At 41.1% G+C, this 23,770-nt stretch overlaps 1 protein-coding gene across 4 annotated transcripts in view; it reads left to right on the forward strand.

Moving 5' to 3' along the window:
• Satb1 (SATB homeobox 1) overlaps window positions 1–23,770 on the forward strand; it is a 90,637-nt gene that overhangs the window by 48,513 nt on the left and 18,354 nt on the right. For all 4 annotated transcript variants that reach the window (XM_038343306.1, XM_038343309.1, XM_038343307.1 and 1 more), the window contains 2 exons: window positions 5,375–5,587; window positions 12,645–12,800. In XM_038343306.1, the coding sequence (XP_038199234.1) occupies window positions 5,375–5,587; window positions 12,645–12,800 (369 nt within the window). The remainder of the gene's footprint in view (window positions 1–5,374; window positions 5,588–12,644; window positions 12,801–23,770) is intronic.

The raw sequence follows: 23,770 nt of genomic DNA on the forward strand, positions 1-23,770 counted from the left end.
TGAAGAATAAGGGAGGGCTCCACACACATCCTCACTGCGGCTGGGCGATGCCCAGTCTGTCCTTGCTTCTCACACAGAGCCTTTGTGGTTATCTGTAGGTTTTATTACAGTAAGTGGTGAATTTCCCTTGTCCTATGAATTAGTGTCTTCAAAAAGGCGGTTCTCTGTGGTTCACATGGCATCAGTGAGTTCATTTTCTGAGCATCGAAGCATGGCATACTTTCACCCAGGTACCACTTTTTAAATGGGAAATTTAGAGAAAAAAAATCACTATCCAGAAATATTTCTTGATAAACAGGTTTAACTTTAACCCTTTATGTAGTAGTAATTGGTATTTCTCAGTGGGAGATACTGGGCCTCGTTTAGAACTGCCTATTTATTCATTTATTTATTTAAATATAGGTTGTTTTGTGTGGATATTTAGATGTTCATTGAGAGCCAGCTTTTGCCCACTAAAGCATGTATGTATTTTTTAGTGGTCATACTTAAAAATCACATACAAGCACCCACACGCAGCTGCATTTAGTTCAGTGATTATACATTCATATGAATGCATGTAGTGTGTTTATTTCAGAGTGTATGCATTTCAATAAAAGCAGGTGCAGAGTGAGAGTAGGGTGTGAGTGTGGAGTACGAAAATACACATGCTGATGCATATGTAGCCGAGAGCTCTGCAGCCACGGAGCACAGCTCGGGGTGCGCGTATTTCAGTGAGCGCTTCCAGCCTGGGGTTCAGACATTACCGTCAAATATGTGCATGAAAAGTCACAGTTCTGTTGGGTAGAGGAGACAGACGCTGCGCCCTGTGCACACTATGGTAATACATTGGTGTGATAGGTGGCATGGTTAGGAACGGAGAATTATTTCAATCATTGACAGCTCTGAGTAGCTTTAAGCCCTGGATTTCCTGTTTTAACTCATGAGAATCTCCTCATCATCTTAAAAGGGCTTCCCAAATTAAACGATAATCCTCTCAAGACTGTCAACATTGACGTTAAAAAAGTCTACCATTTCTGAAAATTTATGGTAAAATTTATAAAATTACTTGTTTTAGGGAATCTTCCCTTTCTGAATGATGGTCATGTTTTTACTTGGTACTGAAGAGAGTAGCTTTTAGCACATGCCATTCGTTCACTTAGATCTGCTGATGTCTTTTTAATGGAGACCTGTGGCCGAAGTGAATGCCAGTGCGTTTATACTTCTACTTTCTAGCTCACCTTTCTGGGATACTGTCATCTAAAGGTTGTGATACAAGAAAATGTATTTCCTGCTCAGTGGCTTCTCCTTCTTCCTCCTCCCTCCTGTCTTTGGCACATTTTATTTTCCAGTAAAATAAAGAATGAAGATGGATTATTCAAAACTGAAAGCAGTAATGGACCGTCATATAATGTTTTATTGAATTTGAGTTCTGTGAATTATGTGGTGGAGAGAAATTCGCCTGCTTAAGTATAACAAAAATCGCTACTGTGTTCCTATAATTCTTCAGTGTAATTTAAGAAAGTCCACTGTCCATAGCATTATTGACTAAAAGGTAAAAAGGTACCATTACCTGACGTGACAGCTCTTGATGAGCCTACCAAGGGACAGAGATGAATGTATCTACTTATAACTTGCTTGGCATGAGTCCACGAGCAGGTGGAGTTTGGAAATAGTCTTTCACCTGGACATGTGATCAGGAACTCCCCAAACAGGCAGGTAGCCTGGAGAATATTCTGTGTTTCTCTTTAGGAGAGAGGTTTCCTCAAATAATTTCTTTTTTCTTTCTGAGGGCTTTGAAGTTCCATGGTGCTGATACAATCTATTTTAATCGGTGATTATGTTCAAAGAGGAGACAAGCTGGAGGCCAGGCAGGCTTTTTGTTCAGATTGGCCGTCTCTTTTACTTATCTGCTGTTTTAGAGAATTCATAATGAGTTTTTGGAAGTACTGATAATATTTGTTGAAGGTTTTTTCTTTCTTTTACAATTACTAATGAATTTTACTTGTAATAACTTGTATAACTCTTGTTGGAATGTGAAAAGGAGAGGTTTAGGAATTTACCAGTAAATGAATTCTTTAATTGAAAAAAATCAGAGCTCTCACTTCACCACTAAGTAATGACAATGCAGAATAATGGTGTGTTTTTCTGTGTACAACACACATCTATCTAATCATTTGCGAGATGTGAACTACCAAGGAAGGACAGCTTCTAACTTCCAGGAAAATTGATATTCATGACGTGTTGGGAACTCCCTTCATAGCACACAAGTTTTTGAATTCTTTTTAGAAACAAGGTTACTGATGATTTTGCCCAGTTAAGATCAGTGAGTTTATTGAGCACCCATGGCACACGAAATGGCTGAACCTGAATTCAGAACCTCAGCCAGTTCTGTGATGTTGCAGGCCTTTGTGTACTGTTCCTTTACTATGGTGGGTTGTTGGTAGTGATATTGTATTAGTCAGTCATGAGGAAATAATACAAGTGGCCTTGACCTTCCCTGGCGTGGCTGCATATATTTGACCTTTATAAAACAGGGAAAGGAACTATATCTATATTGAATTCATCAGCCGCTCAACAGTCTGAAGAGGGCAAGAAATGCAGTCTAGTGTCCGGCTCTAGTGGTCCTTATCTGCATCCAGATTATTCTACATTACTCTTAAGTAATTTTTAAAATTAACACTATTCATACAGTTTCTGACAATATTTTCAGGCAATTCCACCAGGGGGCACTCCCCTCATTAAAAGCTCTGGGCCAAAAAAAAAAAAAAAAAAAAATGAACCAAGTTCTGAACCAGTGGACTGTCCACACTGACTGCTGTGCAGCTCTTTGAACACTGTAGGGAATCGGCACAGTCCAGGAGAGACTAGCATCCCCTCCAAGGGATGACTGGATTTGGAAAGGGTTCCGCAGAGGGAGCACTCGTGTTTGCTTGGATGGGAAGGTGCGCTGACTTCACACCAGGTTTTCTCCTTAGTGCTGTGCTTGCAGGACTTGAAAGAAGGGGCTTCTGGCTTCTGGTTCTGGGTTTGTTTGTTTGTTTGTTTGTTTCTCTCACTGTAGTTCTCCGCTGTGGAGCATCTATAATAGAGAGATAGACTATGTTCCTTTGTGGGTTTTTTTTGAGATATTTAAATATTTTATTTCAAGTACTCTGGTATAGGACAAACCTAAATATATACAGGGTATCTTTTGCCGTGATTTGTTTTTTAATATACTGAATAGTTAGTAGGCTCCTGCAGACTGGTGTTTTACAGAGCACTGGCAATAACATCTAAGGCCCAAGTGCCTTGCCTGGAAGGGCCCATGGCCTTGATTATGTAGTAAAGTTAGTCATAGTTCATTGTGACCTCTAGCATATACTCTCATGTCCTTTTCTTTATTATTTCTGTAGTGTATAGCCATGTAATTGTCTTCGTGTTTATCAACAAGTTCAGCATAAGGCATTGGGCTACGGTGACAGAAATGTCCTGTTGCACTGGAGGGCTTTGTGATGTTTTGCTTGCACTCAGTGCTCCCATCTGTTTATGTGTTCCTGTACCATTGCTATATATTGCTTTACCAGCCACATCTTTTATTTGTTTCCTTTATTTATTTATTCGTGTTCTGAGACAGTATCACCATGTAGTCGTGGCTGTTTCAGCCTTCCGGGCATGGGATTGCAGGCATGTCCCCATGCCTGGCTTCCAAGGTTCTGCTGCTGCTGTTGGTTTGTTTGTTTTCTAAGTATATAATATTTTGCAGGAGCAATGGCACAGACTTTGTGTGTGATTAGTGTCTTCATTTCTATAAGACACATCAGAAATAGTCTAATTAGTTGGCCCAGTACAAGTTAACTAAGCTGCATGGTGTAAATGGCCGGTTTGGATCTGAGTTCAGCTGACAGAGACTTGGTTCTCAGTAGACACAGCTGCAGGTACTAGTTAGTATCATGGCCACAAGGACAAGGGCCTCAATTCTTAGATACCATTTCTTGTGAAAGCTCAGATAGAACGTCCAGGTTTGGTTGCAATAGACCTGTTGAGAGATTATTTATTTAGATTGACTCAATTTCCCAGAGCTTGTTGGAGGTTTCTTTCCCCCTTAAACATTAACTTATAAATCAAGTGATTTATTTGACAGAGACAGTGTTTTTTATCCTATCTGTACCCACAAGCTATATCAGGCAACATGGTGCACACTGATTTGAGAAATTTGGAAGAAAACCAGGTTTATACTTCCAAGAAACCATAACAATCCCCAAATATTAAAACTTTGACGAGTCTGTTTTGCCTTCTCTCAAAGGCACATGTTTGACCATTTCCACGGGTTGGGTTGAGGCGGGTTGTCAGGCAATGCAGAGGTCTTGACTGAGACTACTGCGAGCTCCTGATATGTCTAGGTAAAGGAAGCAGGGCATCTTGGTGTCCCACACGTTAACTACGGGCTTGAAATGGAAGACACAGCTATTGAGTCTTACGTGCTCAGAGCAGCCTTTGCTTGTATGTCTTCTTCACACTGTTCAAATGCATTAGGAGGAAATCAACCATTTAATAAACAAATTCTCCCAGAGGAAAAAGAAAGGTATTTTACTACTTCATTGCTGAGGGAAGAGAAACATCTGAAGAGAAGTTTCTAGGAGTTGCTAAGTTTCTGCTGTTACTAATAGTGATCTTTGGTTTCAAGTGATTTGATGATATTCTTTTCAGTATGTCAAATTCTGGGACAGAATTTAACAGTGTGGAAGAATGGTTATGTATTTCAGGATTGTTTTGTGGTTTCTGATGTTCAAAATTTTCAACCTGTTACCTATTGGTATGGGACAGAACCTTCTAAAATCACTTGTGCTTGTCCGTTTCCTCTAAACAGCACATTCACATGGCCAACCGTGGCACTTCGTTAGTTCAACACTAAGGAATAACAGAATATTGTCTGTATAAACAAAAGCCTTAGTGGCCTTGAGTGATGTGTTGCAGCTCCTTTCCTGGTACCTTCTTCACACGTTCGGCCCGCTCCTCTAGAAAAGGTGTTGTGTCTGCTCTCGGTCGCCCTGTGCCTTTGTCTCAGCTTGAGAACTGCCCAGATCAGTGCTCTTGTGCTGTGGAGAGTTCATGTATTCTTAACTTCCCCCACCGTCTCTCTGGGAAAGATTTCACGGCAAGTTAAGCTACTCAAAGGAAGGAGACCAATTAGGCCATTTCAGTTTCTGCTATATGTAAAGCAGATGCTTAATAAAATCAAGGATACAATTGAGGCTCTCTTCTCTACCACTTCAGCTGTAGCTAATATATTCCTGTAGAGACTGGGCCTCTGACTGCTCACTTTCTAAAGGGCATGAAGAAGGCAGGGCGTAGGACACTCCCCATACCCTGGCTGGAACAAGGAGCAAGCTCACCCTGTGTCTTTCCTCCCCTGCAGGGATTGCTTTCTGAAATCCTCCGAAAGGAAGAGGACCCCAAGACTGCATCCCAGTCTCTGCTGGTAAACCTTCGGGCTATGCAGAATTTCTTACAGTTGCCAGAAGCCGAAAGAGACCGGATATACCAGGATGAGAGGGAACGGAGCTTGAACGCTGCCTCGGCCATGGGTCCTGCCCCACTGCTGAGCACTCCGCCCAGCCGTCCCCCCCAGGTGCCCCTTCTCTTCCTTGTGGTTCTTTCTCCTGTCCTGAAAAATGTTAATGATTACTCTTGGCAAGAAATTAGATAAATAGATACAGATTTTTAAAAGTTCCATAGACTTTCTTGAGAATTTCATCCCAAATCACTAATTTTGATGGAAAACAGTTCACTCCTAATTAGGGGGAAAAACTGCCTTGTGTTGTTCCAAGTCTTTGGGTTCTTGAGGGTTGAAGAAGTGATGTAGCCACCTCTTCTGTTATTACAGATGTATTTTGTTCACCTCAGAACAGAAATAATAAGGCCTGGTTACTATCACTAGTTTGAGGACTGCCATTTGAATATTAAATAAAAAATAAATAATTTCATTTATATTTATGCTTTCCAATATGGACTGCAGCTGGTACCAATTACATATCATCTCGTTTGTAATCTTTCATAATTAAGTTTAATACAATTCTTGAAGGCAGCTTTAAATGGGACTGATAAAGATTTCTCTCTGAATTCCCAGAAATGGGCACATTTTCATTTTCTTCAAAATGTTCCGTATTTTAGGAAGGAAAAATGAGTCTACCTTCTAGCTAACTTTATTGTGCATTCCTGTTTGAAAGTCAGTCCTAACTCAACTCCCTGTAACTACTGCGAGAAGTCAAGAAAGGAACTTTCAGTGTAAACCAGTAGATGACAGTTCAGATCCACAAGCGGATGTATTTCTTTCCATGTTTAGTTTGTGGCAGGTACAAACCTGTTACACTAAGATCAACTTCCAAAATTGTTTAAAAAGTTGAATATGGAACACATCAGAGTTTTCATGGAATATAATGTCAAAATCAGATTTTGATGATTTCTTTTCCTCAATAATCAACAACAAGTCCATGTGTTTCAGAGTGGAGAAGTTGAGTGTAGAGGTGTAGGAGAAGCTCACCCAGGGGTAAGAAAGCCGTGGCGCTGTTCCGGAATTCTGCAGATGAGGACTAGATGCTCACTCCAGCTACTTATTGAGGTTTCTGAACTGGTGACAGAATATTCTAAAGAAATTATTTCTGAAATCCCATTTTTAATGGAACTCAGTTTGTCTTGACATCTGTAGGAGCAGACTGTGGTAAGATGCGCTGTTTTGTGAGAGAAGGGTCACCATGTTCATGTGTAAGCTGCCTGCCTACTCATAGCTACTGAGTTTGACTGGTAATATTTCCTAAAATACAGATTTAGGAACTCTGTAAATATGTATATGACTTGTTTAGGTTATTATATAAAGAAGGTTAAAACTCTCAGTGTTCATACCCTTACTTTTTTATAGGAACCATCCAGGTGGTGATTGTCCACCTGTGGGCACTAGCCTGGCTTTACTCTTTCTTTTTCTGAGGTGTTTAGAATGCTTTCCAAAATAACAGTATGACTTTTAGCACTGGCCGTCTTCTCTTTTCAATATGCCCACTTATTTAATTTCGTGCTTAAACAACTTTCATTTTGTAGAATTTGGGAAATTTTATTTTCTAAATATGATCACACTAATCCTTATTCATTGAGTGTTTTCTGAGCCAAGGTTGTATTAGTTCTTTAGCGATATTTCTTTTTGTACACTCTTAAAATACTATTCAATACTTACCTGTGCGTGTATTTATAGAGGCACCATATGCGGTGCTATGTGGGGATAGAAAACATACGTCACTTACTTTATCCTGAGTCTCAGGTTTCCTGGGTGAGACACCCTTCACTGTATTGTTTGTTTTCAAAAGGGGTTAAAACTAACCAAGCTGGTAGTCAGAGTGTTGAACCAGTGGTGAACATGAAGTGGGTAGGCACTATATCTCCTTGGTGAGATGCTTTCAGTATTCTCCTAGTGTGGTTTTATTGACTGTCTGACCAAATCCAGAGATGAGTGTCTGTGTGTCCTACTTTTTCCTTAGTGTTAGAACAGTGCTCGCTGTCAGTTGGTTACATTTTACCCTTTAAGCAACACATTAAATTTAGAAGAATGACCTGTTTATCTGACTGCAGAGTGAGTAGGTTGGGGAAAGCATGCTGTCAGGCTTGGAGAGTTAGAACTGTTTTGAATCGAGTTGACGTTAACATGGAACCCCCAAGAGATGTTCATATGCTTACCCCAGGTAACTAGACTGGCAGGAAAAGGTGGGAAACACCACAGAGAAGCTTGCAAAACTGTCTTCAGTCTTGTATATTACCAGAGAAAACTTTGTGAAATCACCATTCATTTTATATCCTGTAAAATAGAGATTTGAAACCTCTTTTTAGACAAATCTTGGGTTTGGGCTTGAACTCTGATTTTTTCTGAAAACAAAACAAAAACAAACAAAAAAGGAAAAACTCCCATCAAAAGTAAAAAGAAGAGAGCTCTTTGGTGACTCATGGGATATCCAAAAAATTCTAAACCTGGGAGACTGGAATCTGTTCAGCTCCTATAGTATGTAGCTCACATTTTGGGAAGATTTTATAGTGTTCCGGGGGCATCCTAGACCAAGGAGCTAAACTATTGAATAGGAACTTAGATTTGAAGTCATCTTTAAAATGGAACTTCCTTGGATAGTCTCCAGAAGGATGTCCTACACATTTCTTACCGGGAGACAACCCAGCCACAGGAAGCAACAAAGCTCAAGACTGACCTAGCCATGGTGCTGTGCTCCTAGTGCAGACCTCTTTTGGGTAATCCAGTAGAGGCAACCATGAATGGCCATTGTCCTCTACTGGGTCCGGGCCAAACCTGTCAGAAGCAGATTTTCATATGTTCCGTGTTGTAACTGAAAAAGGAAAAACACCTTTATAGTTGATAATGGTTCACAGTGTTCTGAGCACCTTCACGTGCATTAGTTTATTGAATACTAATATTAACCTTTTACCAGGAGAAGAACTAAAATACTGAGTGAAAGATCTTAATTAATGTTTCCAAATCCTAATTAAATTTGCTGCATTTTCCTTTATGAAAATACAGTTTATAGGAAAAGGATGGAAGTCAGAGAAAATGGGAATTTGTGTTGTTAGATTAGAAGGAATGTTCGAGATTATTGTCTGGTTAAATGTTTGACAAATGATCTATTTGGAATGACTTGGCACAATTATACTTATGGTTTCTTAAAGAAAATTCACTTTTAAAACTTTCATAATAAGAAAATACATATTAGTCTACCTTATAGATTTGTTTTCTGGCTATGTTGTACAAAGTTGCCTAGTGATTTTAATAGAGGAATTTTTATGAATAGATTTTAATGATTATTAAAATTAAACTAAACTAAGCCTAAACTAAGCCCTCTACCTTCGTTGTTGCCTTGTGCTATTTGTGTTTTTAATGCATATTGACTTTTAGAGTTACTTTTCCAGTTTTAACTTCTATAAGAACTGTTTGACAAGTTGTGATTTTTGAGTGAATTATACAATTCCTTAAACTTCTTTTGTATCTCTTCCTGAGATTCTTTAGCTTCTTTCCTAGTGAGGTGTGATGTTTCTCAGAAATGTATTAGAAAATGTACCAAGTCCATATAAGGAATACATAAGTATTCCTGTATTGTTCTGTCTTTTCACAACAAATCTTGGCTTTGGGTCCAGTTATATGCATGGACTCAGTACATGAGAAGAACGGTTACTTGTGGATTCCTGAGAAAACATTAATGTTCTTGGGGACACTGCCCCATTTAATGGTCGTCTTGTAAGGATAAGGCGTTTTCAGGTCTAGATCTGGAAAGTAATATTGTTCGTATGAAAAAAAGACAAGTCTGAAGTGTTCAACCATGACACTGAAGGCAGTGTTATATAGGACTGTTGTCCATCACCCATAAATATGCCCACAAAATTATTAAGAAGAGAAATAGGCATACCTTGGAAAATAAATTTGGATTAGATGATTTGTATTTTTTATAAAACCATTAGCTTCTAAACCTTACAACTAAGTGAACTAGACTCAGCAAAGGGCTTCTGAACGCAGGCCCTGCATGCCTTGATTTCTAGGAAGTTTTCTAAGTAACAAGACCCCACAGAAGAACATGTGCCGCATAACTCCCTAGTCTTTGAGACTAAGTCCAGATTTCAGCAAACCGAACTTCAGAGCTTAGCCTGGAGCAGGAGGCAAGTTACTTAACCTCTGTATAACAATGTTTCCAGTTTTAAGGTAGATCACACCTGCTGTGGTTCAGAGGGTTAATATACATTCGCATATAAACCAGCCAGTAAATATCAGTCTCTGTTTTCATAATTCCTAAAAAAGAATAACACTTTAACTTTGTGTAATAAGAGTCCTATCTTACAGAAGCGTCTCCTGCATCAGGTACTGCTCACTCACCCACCCAGACCAAAGGGTGTTAGTCTCATAACCCCGAGAGAATGATGCATTCAGCAATCAGTGAAGAAGCAAACCAGAATTTTCATGTCACATGTGTGCTCTGCTGCACAACTTTAGTGAAAGGAAAAGCAGCCCTGGTGCTGCCGCCTGTCCCCTACGTGGGAGGGTGGATGAAGCTCCCATCCCTGACTGCTCCCTGGCGCCACAGTAATAACGGAGTAGTGCGCCCTACCTTGATAAAAGCCATTCCGATTGCAACTGCATTTATTTCACCTCCTGTGCTATTTGTGGGGAAGAGTGAAGAGTAGTTTGTTTTGCCTGGGATGAACTACTTTATGAATTTTAATGGATGATATAATATTAAAAGCTAAACCAGGATTAAAGAAGATTTTTTGTACTGAGCAAAAATAGTACTTAGTAGAGTGGAGTAGAAAAGATTTTTGTTTTCATTTTTTACCTGGGGAAAAATTCAGCCTTCATATTTTGAAAAGCTGCCCAAGTCAGTTCCTCTTAAGCAATAGCTTGCGTTTAGGAAAAAATGTGGTTCTAGAATTCAAATGGCTTATTTCTGATAAGATGCCTATCTGGGCCAGCATGAAGAGCTCTGTTAAATACCTTTTGACTGAGTAATGCAGCAGGCACTGACTATGTTTTTAGACATTTTCTCTATTCTCTTCTTTTAGTGCTGCTTTTCTCCTCCCCCCACCCCAACGAGGAAATGAGTATTTGGTTGGTTTTTGTTATTTAGGATTCTTGCTTCTTGGTTCATGTTGTAATTGCTTTATAGAAAACCTAACGAAAATTTTAGAAACAGAATCACAGAAACTTAAACTCTGCAATTTAACTTTTACAGAAGAGTGAAAATTGTTAAGACCAGATGAAATCCCAAGTTTTTAACCAGTGCTGTTCCAGTTGCTACTCACTTTGCTACCATAGAACTGTTTTTTCTTCTAGTGTGATGGACTTTGGGACCTCCATTTCCATAACATTCGATTTTCAAAGCATTTGAAATGGCTTTTTCTTTCATTTAAGCAGTGACAAAAATAGGTGTATAGAAGGGACCCCATGGGGGTGATCAAATGTATCCCTCTGCCACAGAGCTAGACCACCCCAGAACAAAGTTTTAAATCTCACCAAAGCAACTTTGTAGGCCATTTATCACAATGTGTTGACTCTTCTGCCCCTAAAGTGATGTTTAGCCGATTAGGGCTTCACAGCCCTGTGGGTTCCTAGTGACCTCCAATCTTAATGTATCCCTTGCTGGTATAGACCCAAAGCTGGAAAAGGAGCCCCACTTCACTCCTGCGGAGAACAGGTGGTGGTTTTAGCTACTTCTGAGCATTGTACAGCCCCATAGGATGCTTTCCTTCTGCTGCTGGGGCTGGGATGGAGGAGGGGGTCTTACTATGTACCTGTCTCCAGGAAGTAATTCAGGTGAAAACGACTTTGCTTCCAACCAGAAGTTTCAAGGACTCAAGTACATTTTCGCGGGACCTGTATTTACTTTCAGGAACTTAATCTCCTGGAGTGGCCTCTGCTCACTTTCATGCAATGTGTTTTTGGGAAGAGAGTTTAGTTAATATGGAACACCACAGTTTGACGTGTATTATCTGTGCATTTATCCTAACATGCTTTATTTTTCTGTTATTCAAAGTTTATTTGCAAGATGATCTCTCTAGAGAAACCGTGGTCTCCATGGAGGACCCTAGTAGTGAACTCCTGATTTTCCTTGGCTGAGAAGCATAACGCTGCATCCAAACTAAGTTTTCAATTACATTTTTGCCAGTTTCCTAGAAAAAATAATTCACCTTATTATTGTTTATAAGAAGATGTCCAAGTCTGTTTCATATAACTGCATGATAAAAATTAAAATTGGAATTAAAAATGATAGTATCAGATTTTAAGGCTGAGGTTTGGTTTCCAAACCCCAGTCTTTGCTGGTTAAGAACATTTTTCTAGCCGTTCCTGCTTACCTCCATTATCAAAGGCTTGGTACAAATTTTTGAGTAATTATATAGTTTGAATAGACTTGTAATGGTATATTTTGTATAATTTACAGAAATGTAACTACATTTTAAGAAACATTTTCTTCTTGTCTAGTTCTGTAAGTCCAAAGGAAGTCGTTCCATAGCACAATGCCAGGAAAAGGTGAAATAACCAGACAAAGCAGCTTGGACGTCACGTGCGAAAGTCAAGCAGCCTTTACAATAATTGAGCAAAAGGCTTTCTACCTGCTCATGGATGGGGAGAAGATTTAAATATGCAGTTCTGTAAATGGCTTTATTATGGAAGATTTTAAAATGAAATAACAGAGATGGGCATTTTTTAAAAGTCTGAAATGAGAAAGGCCATAGTATCTAACAGCTATTGGGGAGGTAACTGTCTATTAGCCCTGGGCACCCAGCGAAGACAACACTGTGCATTATAGTTCTAATTGTGGATTTCCGTTGTTAGGGCTGAAATGGGAGGCAATTGGGAGACAGTTCAGCGTTTTCAAGTCCTTGAAGCTCCTCTCTTTTCCAGAAAACTTACTTTATGGCATTATTTTTCCTGTCATCTGGCAGTTGCCATCACATTACAGATGCAATCACCTGTGACAGTGTGACATCCTTAACCTAAGCAATCTGATCTCAGGGCAATAACTAATGTTGAATGACTGCACTGTTGATCACCTTGATCATAAAAGGAGTCACGGTGCCCAGCTTGGATGCCCAGCCTGAGAAGCTTTGAATCAATTTGGCTAATGAAAAATGACAGCCATGTTCAAAATGTTTTGTAGGTGAAAACAGCAACTCTTGCCACTGAGAGGAATGGGAAACCAGAGAACAATACTATGAACATCAATGCCTCCATTTATGACGAGATTCAGCAGGAAATGAAGCGTGCTAAAGTGTCCCAAGCACTCTTTGCAAAGGTTGCTGCCACAAAAAGCCAGGTCAGTACCACTGTCAGGCATTAGAGTGTTGATCAGCCATGCCTGTGGCACAGTCTACGAAAGACATGTCTGTATTCAGTGTGGGTTGGCATGACCAGGAGGTTGCGACCTCCAGTACTGTGTAAGACTCTGTTGAACAGCAGTGTTGGGATGTCCGTGGTGGGGTCCCAGCAGCTGCTTCTAGACCAAGGGTTTCTTAGGGAGGCCCTGAGGTGGTTAATCATTGTGCACAAGTGGACTGTCATGGGTACAGCTTACTAGGCTGCTTCATCAGAGAACATGTACATTATTGTTGTCTCCTTAGCCCTCAGATGTCCTTCAGTTTTAGTCTAAAAGAACTATACAGCTTCTTTTGCTGCTAGTTTACCTACCGTGGTGCAGGAGCTTTTAAAACAACCACATACATTCGTGCATGTTGGTGATTTCCGTTTTTCTGTAGTTGTATAGAAGACAGATTGAACTACACTATACTCAGAAAACTTGGCCAACTCTGATGACTTCATAGAGTTAAACTGGAAGTCCCAGACCTCTTCAAAGCAAATTTAAAAGCAATAGCTAGATCGTAGAGCCCATTACCAGATCTCTTGTTTAAATAAGCCTCTGCTATGTTGGTAACTGTTTACTAGAGTCATCCTTTAGAGTAGACTCACGATTGTCTGTTAGCCATTTACCAGAGCCGTGAACAGGTTTTAGAAGCTTAGAGTACAAGATTCTCTTCCCTTTCACAAAAGGACTTGGTAACACTGTGGTAGGACTTAGAGGCACACAAGGGCTTGGGCAAGATTTTAGTAACTTGAAATATTACACAGTTCTGTTTTCATAATCGTTAGATGACCTTTTATTTAACATCCTGATGATGTTGATTTGTGATAGAATACACAATTCTGGGAGTACTCACAACATGAAATTTATAGCATAATACTTTTTGGCTTTTCCTAAACTTTTACTCGGTCTGCATTAATAATGGTTCTTAATTGGGGTTTTACTTTAGAAGCATGTTGTTCCTGTTTAAGTTGTAGGCCGGATGAATACTTAAGGGATGTCTTGGAAATGTTATATAAAAATGATTAAACTCAAGCTGTGGACTGTAAAAAATTATAGCTTTATAGGCCGCATGCCTGCCTTACCCTTCAATCACTGTCAAAGTGATAATTTCTACAATAATATGTTTCTTTTATTGTGAGATTCTAAACATCAAGTACTGTTTAAACATTAAATGGAGTTGTTTATGTTAGCGCTGTACCCAGCATGTCACGCGTCAGGCCACCGTCATCTCTCGTGGAATGTAAAATTCTGTCATGAATCATGGCTTGCTTATCGGAAATTACTGTAATTTTGATTGGAAATTACAGGGCTCTTGAAATGTTTCTAATTATGATAGAATGTTAGAACTGCTTCAAACCTGTGTGTTTCTTCAGATGTCTTCATTTACATGCCAAGACTACGCTTTACGGGGAAATGTCCTGTCTCACTCCGCCCCATCCACCCTGCACATTCTTGTCTTGACTACTTAGTCTAATTATGATGAGGATCTCTTATTTAAATACATATTATTTTGCCTTTCTTTCTGATCCTGCATTCCCCCACCCCACCCTGGCCTGTCCAATTACATAATAAACTGTCTTCCTACAAAGGCCAAGCACTTTCTCCAAGTCTCCAAAATGGAGGACCTAGATGCACATTATTATAGTCAGGTCAGCCATAAAACAAAACAAACAAAAATTAATATTAAAGCTTTTCCGTGTGTCTCTTGTTGCTTGCCACCTGTCATTTACCTGCATGTGCTACCTCCACCCCTCCCATTTGCCTTCTACTAAGTGCCTGCCACCTGTGCCTTGACTCTTGCTTAGGTGACAGTAGAGATTCCCCACGTTTGGGCTGAGTTACTGATTTAGGAACCACTTGGGCTACTTGAGTCTTTTTGGTGTGCTGTGGCGTTTTTAAGCATCTTAATCATTGTTGCCTCAAGTGTACCTTTCTGCAATGGCAGTGAACAGTTTCTAAGTGTCTCCCGTCTTACAGTGTCTCAGGAATACCCCAGACTTCCACTCTTCCTATTAGTGGCTGAAGAAACTTCAGGAAGCCAGGTAGAGGCTGCAGCCAAGTGACCATGTGACTCTCTTCCCTTGAACGGCTATTCCGATCGCTGATGTCTTCTACTTCCGACAACATTTTGTAATTTTTCTTGGTTACTCAGTTTAGATGTTACACTGCCCTCTTTGTGAAGACACATGCAGAATGCAGGGCTCCTTAGGAATGAAAGTCCGGAGACTGCCTGTGTCATAACAGGAATCTGGCCAACAAGGGCAGCTGCTGAGTTTAGGCTTTGTTCTTCTGCTCTCAACGGAAACAGAAAAGCTAATGCAAAGTCTTCAACATGGTGAATTTTGTAACTTCTAAGATAATTGTTTACTTCTCAGACTAGTGATCAGGGCTCTTCAGAAGGAAATACGTTCCTTCAGTTGGGGTGTGTATAAAATGCAATGTGTTCACATAAGCCTTTACGTTACAGATACACAATGGATAGCATTTCTAATGTGCTAGGTAAAAGATTCAGTCCTTCCCATGCAGAAGAATGACTTATTTATCTTGTATTTATGTACTTGGAATGCCTTCCATTTTGAAAGGCGAGCGTGCTCTCCAGTGACGAGTGCACGGAGTGCTTTGTCTATAAGGAGCCTACCTGTGTTGATTCTGCCTTTTAGCCAGGACTATATCATCTCATTTCTTTGATGAGTAATAGAAATGAGATTGTTTTAACTCGAAAAGAAATGTCTAAATGAAATATGCAGGTTAGCACTGAAGGTAGGCTACTTTTGTGCTCGGTTAGAAAGCTGCTACTGCATACTCAAAAGATGATGTTCCCTGAACCTGATGCAAATGGCTACAGGAACGCACTTTTTCTTTTCGGGATGTTCAGATAAGCAGCAGTTTTTCCAGGTGAGTCGAATTGGAATTTTATCAAACATTTACTCTGATAACCCTCAAATTATTATGGAAGCAGGATTTTCTAATTTTACTGTTTAAAAAAATAGCTTATTTGGATAATAACCATTACCGTGGCAAGGCTCGGCTGCTGCTCGTTGGCTTCGGTGTTTTCATGTGGGAGATGGAAGTGGAGTTTTTTCTTAATAGTGGCAGATGTTAGACTCTAATTTTATTCCACAGAAACCCCAGAGAGCTCTGAGACTTCAGGTGTGTGTCCAGCAAGGGGACGTAACGGCGCCAAAGGCCTTAGCTTGTCCATGTAATTTTTACATCGATTTTGTGTTTGTGGAGTGGAGCCTGCAGACCCAGCTGCATGGGCAGAGTCAGGGGCTTCTGCTGTCTCCATCCTCGCCAGGAAATGGCTCCTCCTGCTTGCTTCACAGCTCAGGGTATTCCTAGGTGCGGCAGGGAGCTATGCAGTTACATCAGGCCGGACACACTTGCAGCGTGATCTTTCTCAAACTCTGCAGGGCCACCGTGGTTTGAGCTGGATTAATAAGTAGAATTTATTTTTATTTTTTAAATACACAAAAAGGGGATTTTAACCTAAAAATAGTATGACTTGTAGAATGGACCAGATAATTTAAAGACATTTTTGTTTCTTCTTCTAACAATTTCAGACACTTTTGTCTGTGAAATGTAGGCCTGTAGTATGAATGAGAGGGACTTGGGTCTTCCGTATTCCTTGGGTTTAAAAAAAAAAAATCACTCTGACTTGTAGTTGAGATGTCTAATACTATCAAACTGTCACAAATCCGGAGGGCTACAACTAGGACTAAAAATGTAGTGTGTAAAAGAATTTATAGTAGCAGAGCTAGAAATAAACTAGGGAAGCTGTTACACTGTATCCTAGCATGTTAGGGAAGGCACCTTCAGTTTTTTCAGGCAGAGTTGCACTGGGTGGAGGCTGGGTGCTAATTCATTCTTTCAGAATGTTCCCGTCACAGACTTTGCCGTGGCACGATTTTACCTGTGCAGATTCTTATTTAAGGCACTCGGGCCCCACAAGCATGCGAGCCACAGTTTCTCTTATTTCTGGGGCCACATCTCTCAGGAGCAGTCGGTGAGATCCCTGTGTGTGTCATCCGAGCCCATCTCTCAGATGTGCAGAGGGTCCTTGTGGGAGCTGTTCCTTTCCAGCAGGGTAGAGCCTCACCCTGGTCATGGGTAGCTCAGGTTTCTTGGGGTCTGCTTGTGAAGGAGGAAGGGCAAGAGAAAGATTGATGAGAACCGAAGAGGAAGAGGCACAGGGCATACCTAACCCTGCAGCTACCATCTCTCTCCTGCTAGGTCAAGCCTAGCATGTGCTTGACAAAGCCCCTGTCCAGGATTCTTGACTGGAAAGGAGGGCTTGGTTCATTGGTCTCCTCTTGAGAGTGTTGTTGGCAACAACTGCTGGAAATGTCATGGGTGTTAGTACTGAGAATACATTTGTTAGACTTTTCCAGAACACTGATCTATCTGTCCGGTTCTAGTTGATATTAAACCAGCCTATTGGAATCAGTGTACCTACGACCCTGGTCACCATGGCAGTCCATCATTGTATGCCAGGCAGTGTTTTTCAGGACAGTTAAACTTGTGGATCTGAATAAAGTTAGCTTTCTGTGCTCTGAAACAAAGACATGCTTGCTAAGTGTAAGGCTTGTTCTCCCAGGTCCAGCATTATATAAAAAAGTGTATGCTTGCCCACTTTTTTTGGCTAAAACATTATATGAAGGGATATCTGACCGCTTCCTGCGGAAGTCAAGCAAAAGGCCTTTGGCTTTCTTGATAGTATTTTCAAATGATTTAAAAATCTCACTTTTTATCTTCTGAAGTTGATTAACTGAAAGTCATAAATATATTATTTTCTTTTGCAACCAGCATATTAGGTTTAATGGTTACAAGTACAGTCACAATTCATTAAGCACAGTTTCCCCATTTTTAGAAACTTTGGGTATAATTTAGAGAAAAGGATTTTTGTGAGTACTAGGCCAGCTCTGTAAAGAGGGTCTTTGAGAGGAAGTGAGAATGGCCACTGTGTGTGGCCGTGCAGCAGTGGTTTATCCCATTACAAAGCTTGAATATTTTTAGAATCTTCTCTAACCACAGACCACCTTTTATCCTAAAATGGTAGCATACGCCACAAAGTGTGGTCGGAGAACCTCGGGAATGGGGGGGTTCTGACTCAGAAGCTCTTTGGTATCCGGGCATCAGTCAGGTCAGCTCTTCAAGATGGACACCATCAACAAAAACGAGGGAAAGTTAGCTCAGGGCGAGCGTTCGTCTGCAAACCTGATGCTATCCAGTTAAACTGCGCACAGAGTGTAATACAGGTGTGATGTTTTCAGTAAGCGACCCGAAGGAAAGGTGAGCTTTTTCTCTGGGGTCTCAGTCATCTTTTATGTTTTGCATAATGAATGTAGGTTTTATTTTAGCATTAGCTTTTTCCCCTCAATGAGGACTGAAAATCAAGGCCTCATAAAATGAATGTGCAATAAAAGTGAGTTTTTGCAGAATGACAATAGGAAACTACGCTTCTGATTTTCCCACCAGCAAAGGTGGGTGGGCAGAGGCCTGGCCAGAGAAGACAGCCCCACCCACTCTCCTGCCTCCAGGGCTTAACAGTTTGTAAAGAACTTGTTCCAAATAGCTTATAGGATTCAATTCTTTTGCTTGGTAAAATGACACAAAATCAGAGATCACCTACTAAAAAGTACCGCCTGTGTTTTAAAGATTGGTATTAATGGAGCCTTTCTATAATTGGCTGCTGAATAACTTATAAAATATGAGCTCCAAACCATCCATGGAGTTGATTTCTAATTGTCAAATTGATGAAGTTGTTTTTCTCCCTAAGTCGTATTCTGCTTCTATTATAGATTAATAAAAAAATAATCTATTCTCTTGATTTTTTTTTGATTTAAGAATTCCAGCTGCTTTTGTGTTGTTTTCAAACAGTTCCCTTTTCAAGCAGTATACTTCAGAAATTGGGTTTAAACACACTGTTTCATAAACTGCCAGCCTCCTCGGCCGCCCCAGTGCCTCTGATTCCGTAAATCAGATCATAGGCAGCATGCTGTCCTATAATAAGGTGTCTGATCCTTATTACCAGTTTGTTGATGCACAGACTCCTTCAAATTGACCATCGCAACACATGGTTTCCCTGGAACTGGCTGTGATAATTAGCGTGGTTCTAATGAGACAGAATGTCACTGATCTTGTGCTGAACTGTCGCGTATCGACACTACGGATGGGAACTGTCAGAGCCCGCCATCTGTGACAGCGCTTGGCGTGTTCCAGTGGCAAGGTAGAGCGTGCTCAGTAGAGTATTTTCAAACAAATGGCCCTTTCCTTGACGAGGCTTCGCGATCTGTTCAAATGGAAGAGAACGGACGGCCCAACCTTGTCCTACTTGAAGCCCATTTTGACATTCACATAGGAATATTGGCTCCGTTCAGTGTTATGTAAGGGAGGAATCTTTTGTTTAGCAGGTGACTTTAAGTGGCAGAGTTTTCCCTGTTGCATGTGTGCCTGTGTATGTATGTGTCTGTGGCCTTTCCCAGTTGCCCCATATTGTCAGTTAATAGTAAAACGCTCACCTCAGACACTTTCCCCTGGTTTTAAAATTGCCTTGTTTAGGAGAGATTTGTTGGGGAACTGAGGATGGGTTTTAGTGATGGAGTGGTCTGAGGTAGCAAAGGGAGAGAGGAAATGGAGAGAAACAGAATGTGGGCAAGAACACACGAGAGGAAACAGAGTGGACAAGACATTGGGTCTGCAGACTCCAGAGAGAAGGAGGGACGTTTTCCTGGCATGAAAGTCCAGCACTGCTTATCATCCCCAAATATGCTTTGTTGTTCTTTATTTCCTCCTCCCTGGCAGACCACACAGGGCTTGTTCTGAAGAACATTTTCACTAATCTGATCAGGCAGCCAAATACGCCGGGAAAACTGCTTTAATGATCCCACTAATTACCTCAAGTCAATATGAACTGTATTATTAGACTGAGGGAAAATATTCCATTAGGTCTCCCCCTCGGGAGTTTCTCCGCTTTGTGATGTCACCGAAGCCTTCACCCTCTCGCTTGTAATTAATTTTATTTACACACGCAGGCACGCACAAGGTCACACCTGCAGAACCAGCGCTGGCCAGGGAGCTTGTGGTACTCGGGCTTAATCAGATCTGTCATAATTACCATTCTGCATGTTTCTGACACACGCTGTGAAATATTTCAATTTAACTGCCGCTACCAGCACAACCAGATGTAGTGTGAGTGTGGCTGCATTGGAAATATTATTCCGCAGGATAAACTCTCTCCTCCTCCTCTTCTCCCCTCCCAGCTAATGTGGCACGGAAGCTGATGTACCCTGTAAATCTTGAATGCAGCGCTAGATTGATAACAGGCGATTAGACAGTTTAACCACAAACAGCTTGTTCATTTTTCACAGATGAAAACCACATGTGGTGTAACTAAAATTTCAGCCTTCTTTTTTTTCTAAGGGTTGGGGTATGTATATGTGTGTAAGATGTCCTTAAATAAAAATAAAATGCAATACAAAGAAGTTACGTGTTTAGGAAGATGGAGAAGTTACCTAGTTTGTTTTTTTTTAACATTATTTATCAAAGCCTTATCAGATTCCAGTTTTACACTTTGACCAAAACTTAAATAGGAAAAAGAGGTGGTCTCTAGTGGATCTGGGCACTGTGTTTTCAAATATTTCTTCTTTTTCTCTGTGGGCATGGAATAGTCCTTTGATATTGTGCCTTTTTAAAGAGTTAACCCTTTTTAAATGAAAAATTTAAATGAGTTTCCAAGATTGAGCAAATGTAGTTTTCCAAAAATAGCTTTCATTGTTATTTTTGCAGTTAAGAAGTTGTCACTCTAGCCTTTGTGGTCAGATATCAGACAATTCCCAAACATTATGGGCTCAGCCGGGAAATGTTTTTCCTCGATATTTGTTAACATGCAGTCATTTTGAAAGATAGAGTTAGAAAATGCTAGTGTCTGCATTAGAACACCAGAGAGCCCCACAGGAAGGTGCAGGCAAGCCAGAATTACCACCCGGGTCAGGAGAATCCCCATAAGTGTAGAAGCTCCATAGAAGGCAGAGCTGGGGGAGAGGAATGCTCAGAGAGTAGAAAGAAACCCAAGCAGCACAGACACAACAGACATCAAACGCCAGATCAGATGCTCTCTATTCTCCTGCTTTGCTGTGTTTAGCAGGGTTTCCTCTGGCGCTGGCCCCGTCTGCGAACACTGTGTTTCCCCATCTCTGCATCGCTCCTTCCCTCTGTGAAGTTGTCTTACATCACTAGAACACCTTCCATCCTAACCCAGCTGTTGGGTGTTTTCTGTTTGCTCTGATATGTCTCCAGCTCTGAAACCTAACATTTCTTGCTGATCCCCATGTTCTTTTGGCCCGAGTGTCATGCTAAAGGGGAGGTTAGTCACTCATGTAGGATTTGCCTGTGAGGCTCTAGTTTAGCTGTTGGGATGTTCATTCGCAGAGTTAGTTTAGGCCTTTTCCCTCATTGGCATACCTTTCATCTAGCTTTGTAGATTCATTAGTTTTTTTGTTTGTTTGTTTTTCTTTGGTTCTGCAGTCTGCCCTGTCGTTTCAAAGGTGCTATTATGGAAGGTTGCATTCAGCTTCCATTTTCCATGCACCTACTATCACAACACTGTCCTCCTAGGTCTAGATGTCACTCAGAATCCTTCTTGGCACAAGAGTTCCTCTTTCAGTTGGTGAATGAATTCAGCCCTGCTGCAGTCTACCTATAATTTCAGGTCCCGAGAAGGCCTTGGTACTGCATCAAAGATGGGGAGAATGAAACTCGGAACCTCATCGACACAATCCGTAATAACCCAGAAGTCTTCACACAACTGCTACACATTTCACAGTCCCCTTCAGGGTCTCCATTCAGCGGAATCCTACAGTAGCTCTTTGCAAATAAAAGATCTTACGCCACTGTGAAATCTCCGCTGGTTTCTCACGTTTACAGACTTAACCAGTGTGTTGGACTCTGTGCTTAAGACACTTGTTGATACAAAACGGAACAGGAAGGACAGACTCAGAGTTGACAGATGCAGTTAGGAACCAGTAATGTCCAAGTTTGGGATATTCAGAGTTCTGATTATAAGGGAAGAAGAGCTTTCCCCATCATATTAGGCTACCAGATCCCACTCTTTAAGGGAAATATATTAGTTTTCTTCGTGATCTTGCTGGGTGCTGTTTGATATAAGAGTAGTTTCCATGTGTATGTAACAGGGCACAACTAGCTAGGCAGTGGTAGCGCACGCACGGGAGCAGAGGCAGACAGATCTGTGAGTTCAAGGCCAGCCTCTGCTGCTGTACAGAGCGAGTTCCAGAACTACACAGAGAAACCCTGCCTCAAAGCAAACATGAACAAAAACCAAGCTACAGATAAAGATTTGGTGGCCGTGACAGTCTTCATGCTGCTCTGACTCAGTCTATCATCCTAAGCCCTGCTGGGGTGCCCTGCTCTAGGGCTTCAGACCCACATGAGCACCCACCAAGAAAATAGGTTTCCCCAGTGCTCTCTTTACCTTCTTTTGGACTTAACTCCCTCATTTTGCATTTTGTTGTTGTTTGTTTCCTCTTTGTTGAAGCCATTGCTATCATAACAGTGTAGCTTACACTTGGCTTCTGAGCTGAAGGAATTAGAGGACCTGTCTCCTGATTAACTGTTCTGATGGGGAAAGGGTATCAGTAGCTACTGGCAGATGCACAGCTGATTGATGAAACACCTGAAACATGAACTTCCTCTTTCAGAGGAAACAGTGAGTCTTGAGCTGTGGCCCAGTTACCCTATAAATAAATGTGCTGTGTGTTTCCAAGCAAGTCGCTTCGCTTCTGAGGCTCTGAACTTCTTCAGGAAGTTAAACAGCTTGAGGAGCATTACGTTTAATGTCCAGTGTAGAACCAGTTCTGTGTATCTGAGATTGAGACAGGCGTTGAGTGTGAACGAGACGCTGTTTTTTTTTTCCTTTTTTTGTTGTCATTTTTTTCATGATTTTTTTTATTTAAAAATTTCCATCTCCTCCCCTTCTCCTCCCCCTTCCCTCCCCTCCCCTCCATCCATACCCCCCCTCCCTCCCTCTCCAGGCCAAGGAGCCATCAGGGTTCCCTACTCTATGTTAAGACCAAGGCGAGATGCTGTTTTAATGGATGGTACTGCCCATAGAGGGTTTAACGAGAATAAATCACAGAAGCGCTAAGGGGTCAAGTAATGGGAAGGCTTTGTTTTGCAGGCAAGTGCTGTTTTGGTGGCATCTTCATCTGAGACTTGTTAGGGAGGAGGTGAAGCCCCCCCCCCCCCTTATTATGCAGCAGCTTCTCAGGGTCTGTCCAGGCAGAGAAGAGCAGTTGGAGTCAGCTGAAGAATGGGCTTGGCTTCATGGGTGCAGGAACAGTGATTGCCAGAATCAGAGCAGCGCGGAAAGCCTCAGATACTTGAAAAGCCACAGGTTTGGGAGAGGCTAGGAAAAGAGAAAACACAAATTAAAAAGGAACATGGGAGACGGCTCCCTTAAGAGGAGACTGCACCCACATTTGGAGGTGCGTGATTTCGAACACAGAGCATGGGTGCATGCTATTAAGTATCCCAGCACCAGCATGAGTGCTCCTTGTCTTGGGTGCAACTTGGCTTCACTGGTGTTTGGTGCTCTAAATGAAATGCAGATTAGGTGAAAAAAAAAATCAATTACTTTCAGGAAAGTCAGAGAACTAAAGGCTGTATGTAAACTCTAGACCCACAAACAAATGCTCTTAGGAAATCCAGTGTAGTCCATGCCAAGCTGTTACTGCCTAAATTGCCTTCTTTTTTTCCTGGCTGGCAATTAATTTTTTGTTTCTGTGTTTGGAGATTGGGGGAAGGGTAATAGCCTAATGCGGAATAATTTTATTTTAGTAATTTTGATTAAAGAAACTAAGTAACTTGGACCCTGGTTAATCATAAAGACCAAAGCCTTATCCATCAAG

Source organism: Arvicola amphibius, chromosome 9, assembly GCF_903992535.2.
Source record: "Arvicola amphibius chromosome 9, mArvAmp1.2, whole genome shotgun sequence".
NCBI classification, from domain to species: Eukaryota; Metazoa; Chordata; class Mammalia; order Rodentia; family Cricetidae; genus Arvicola; species Arvicola amphibius.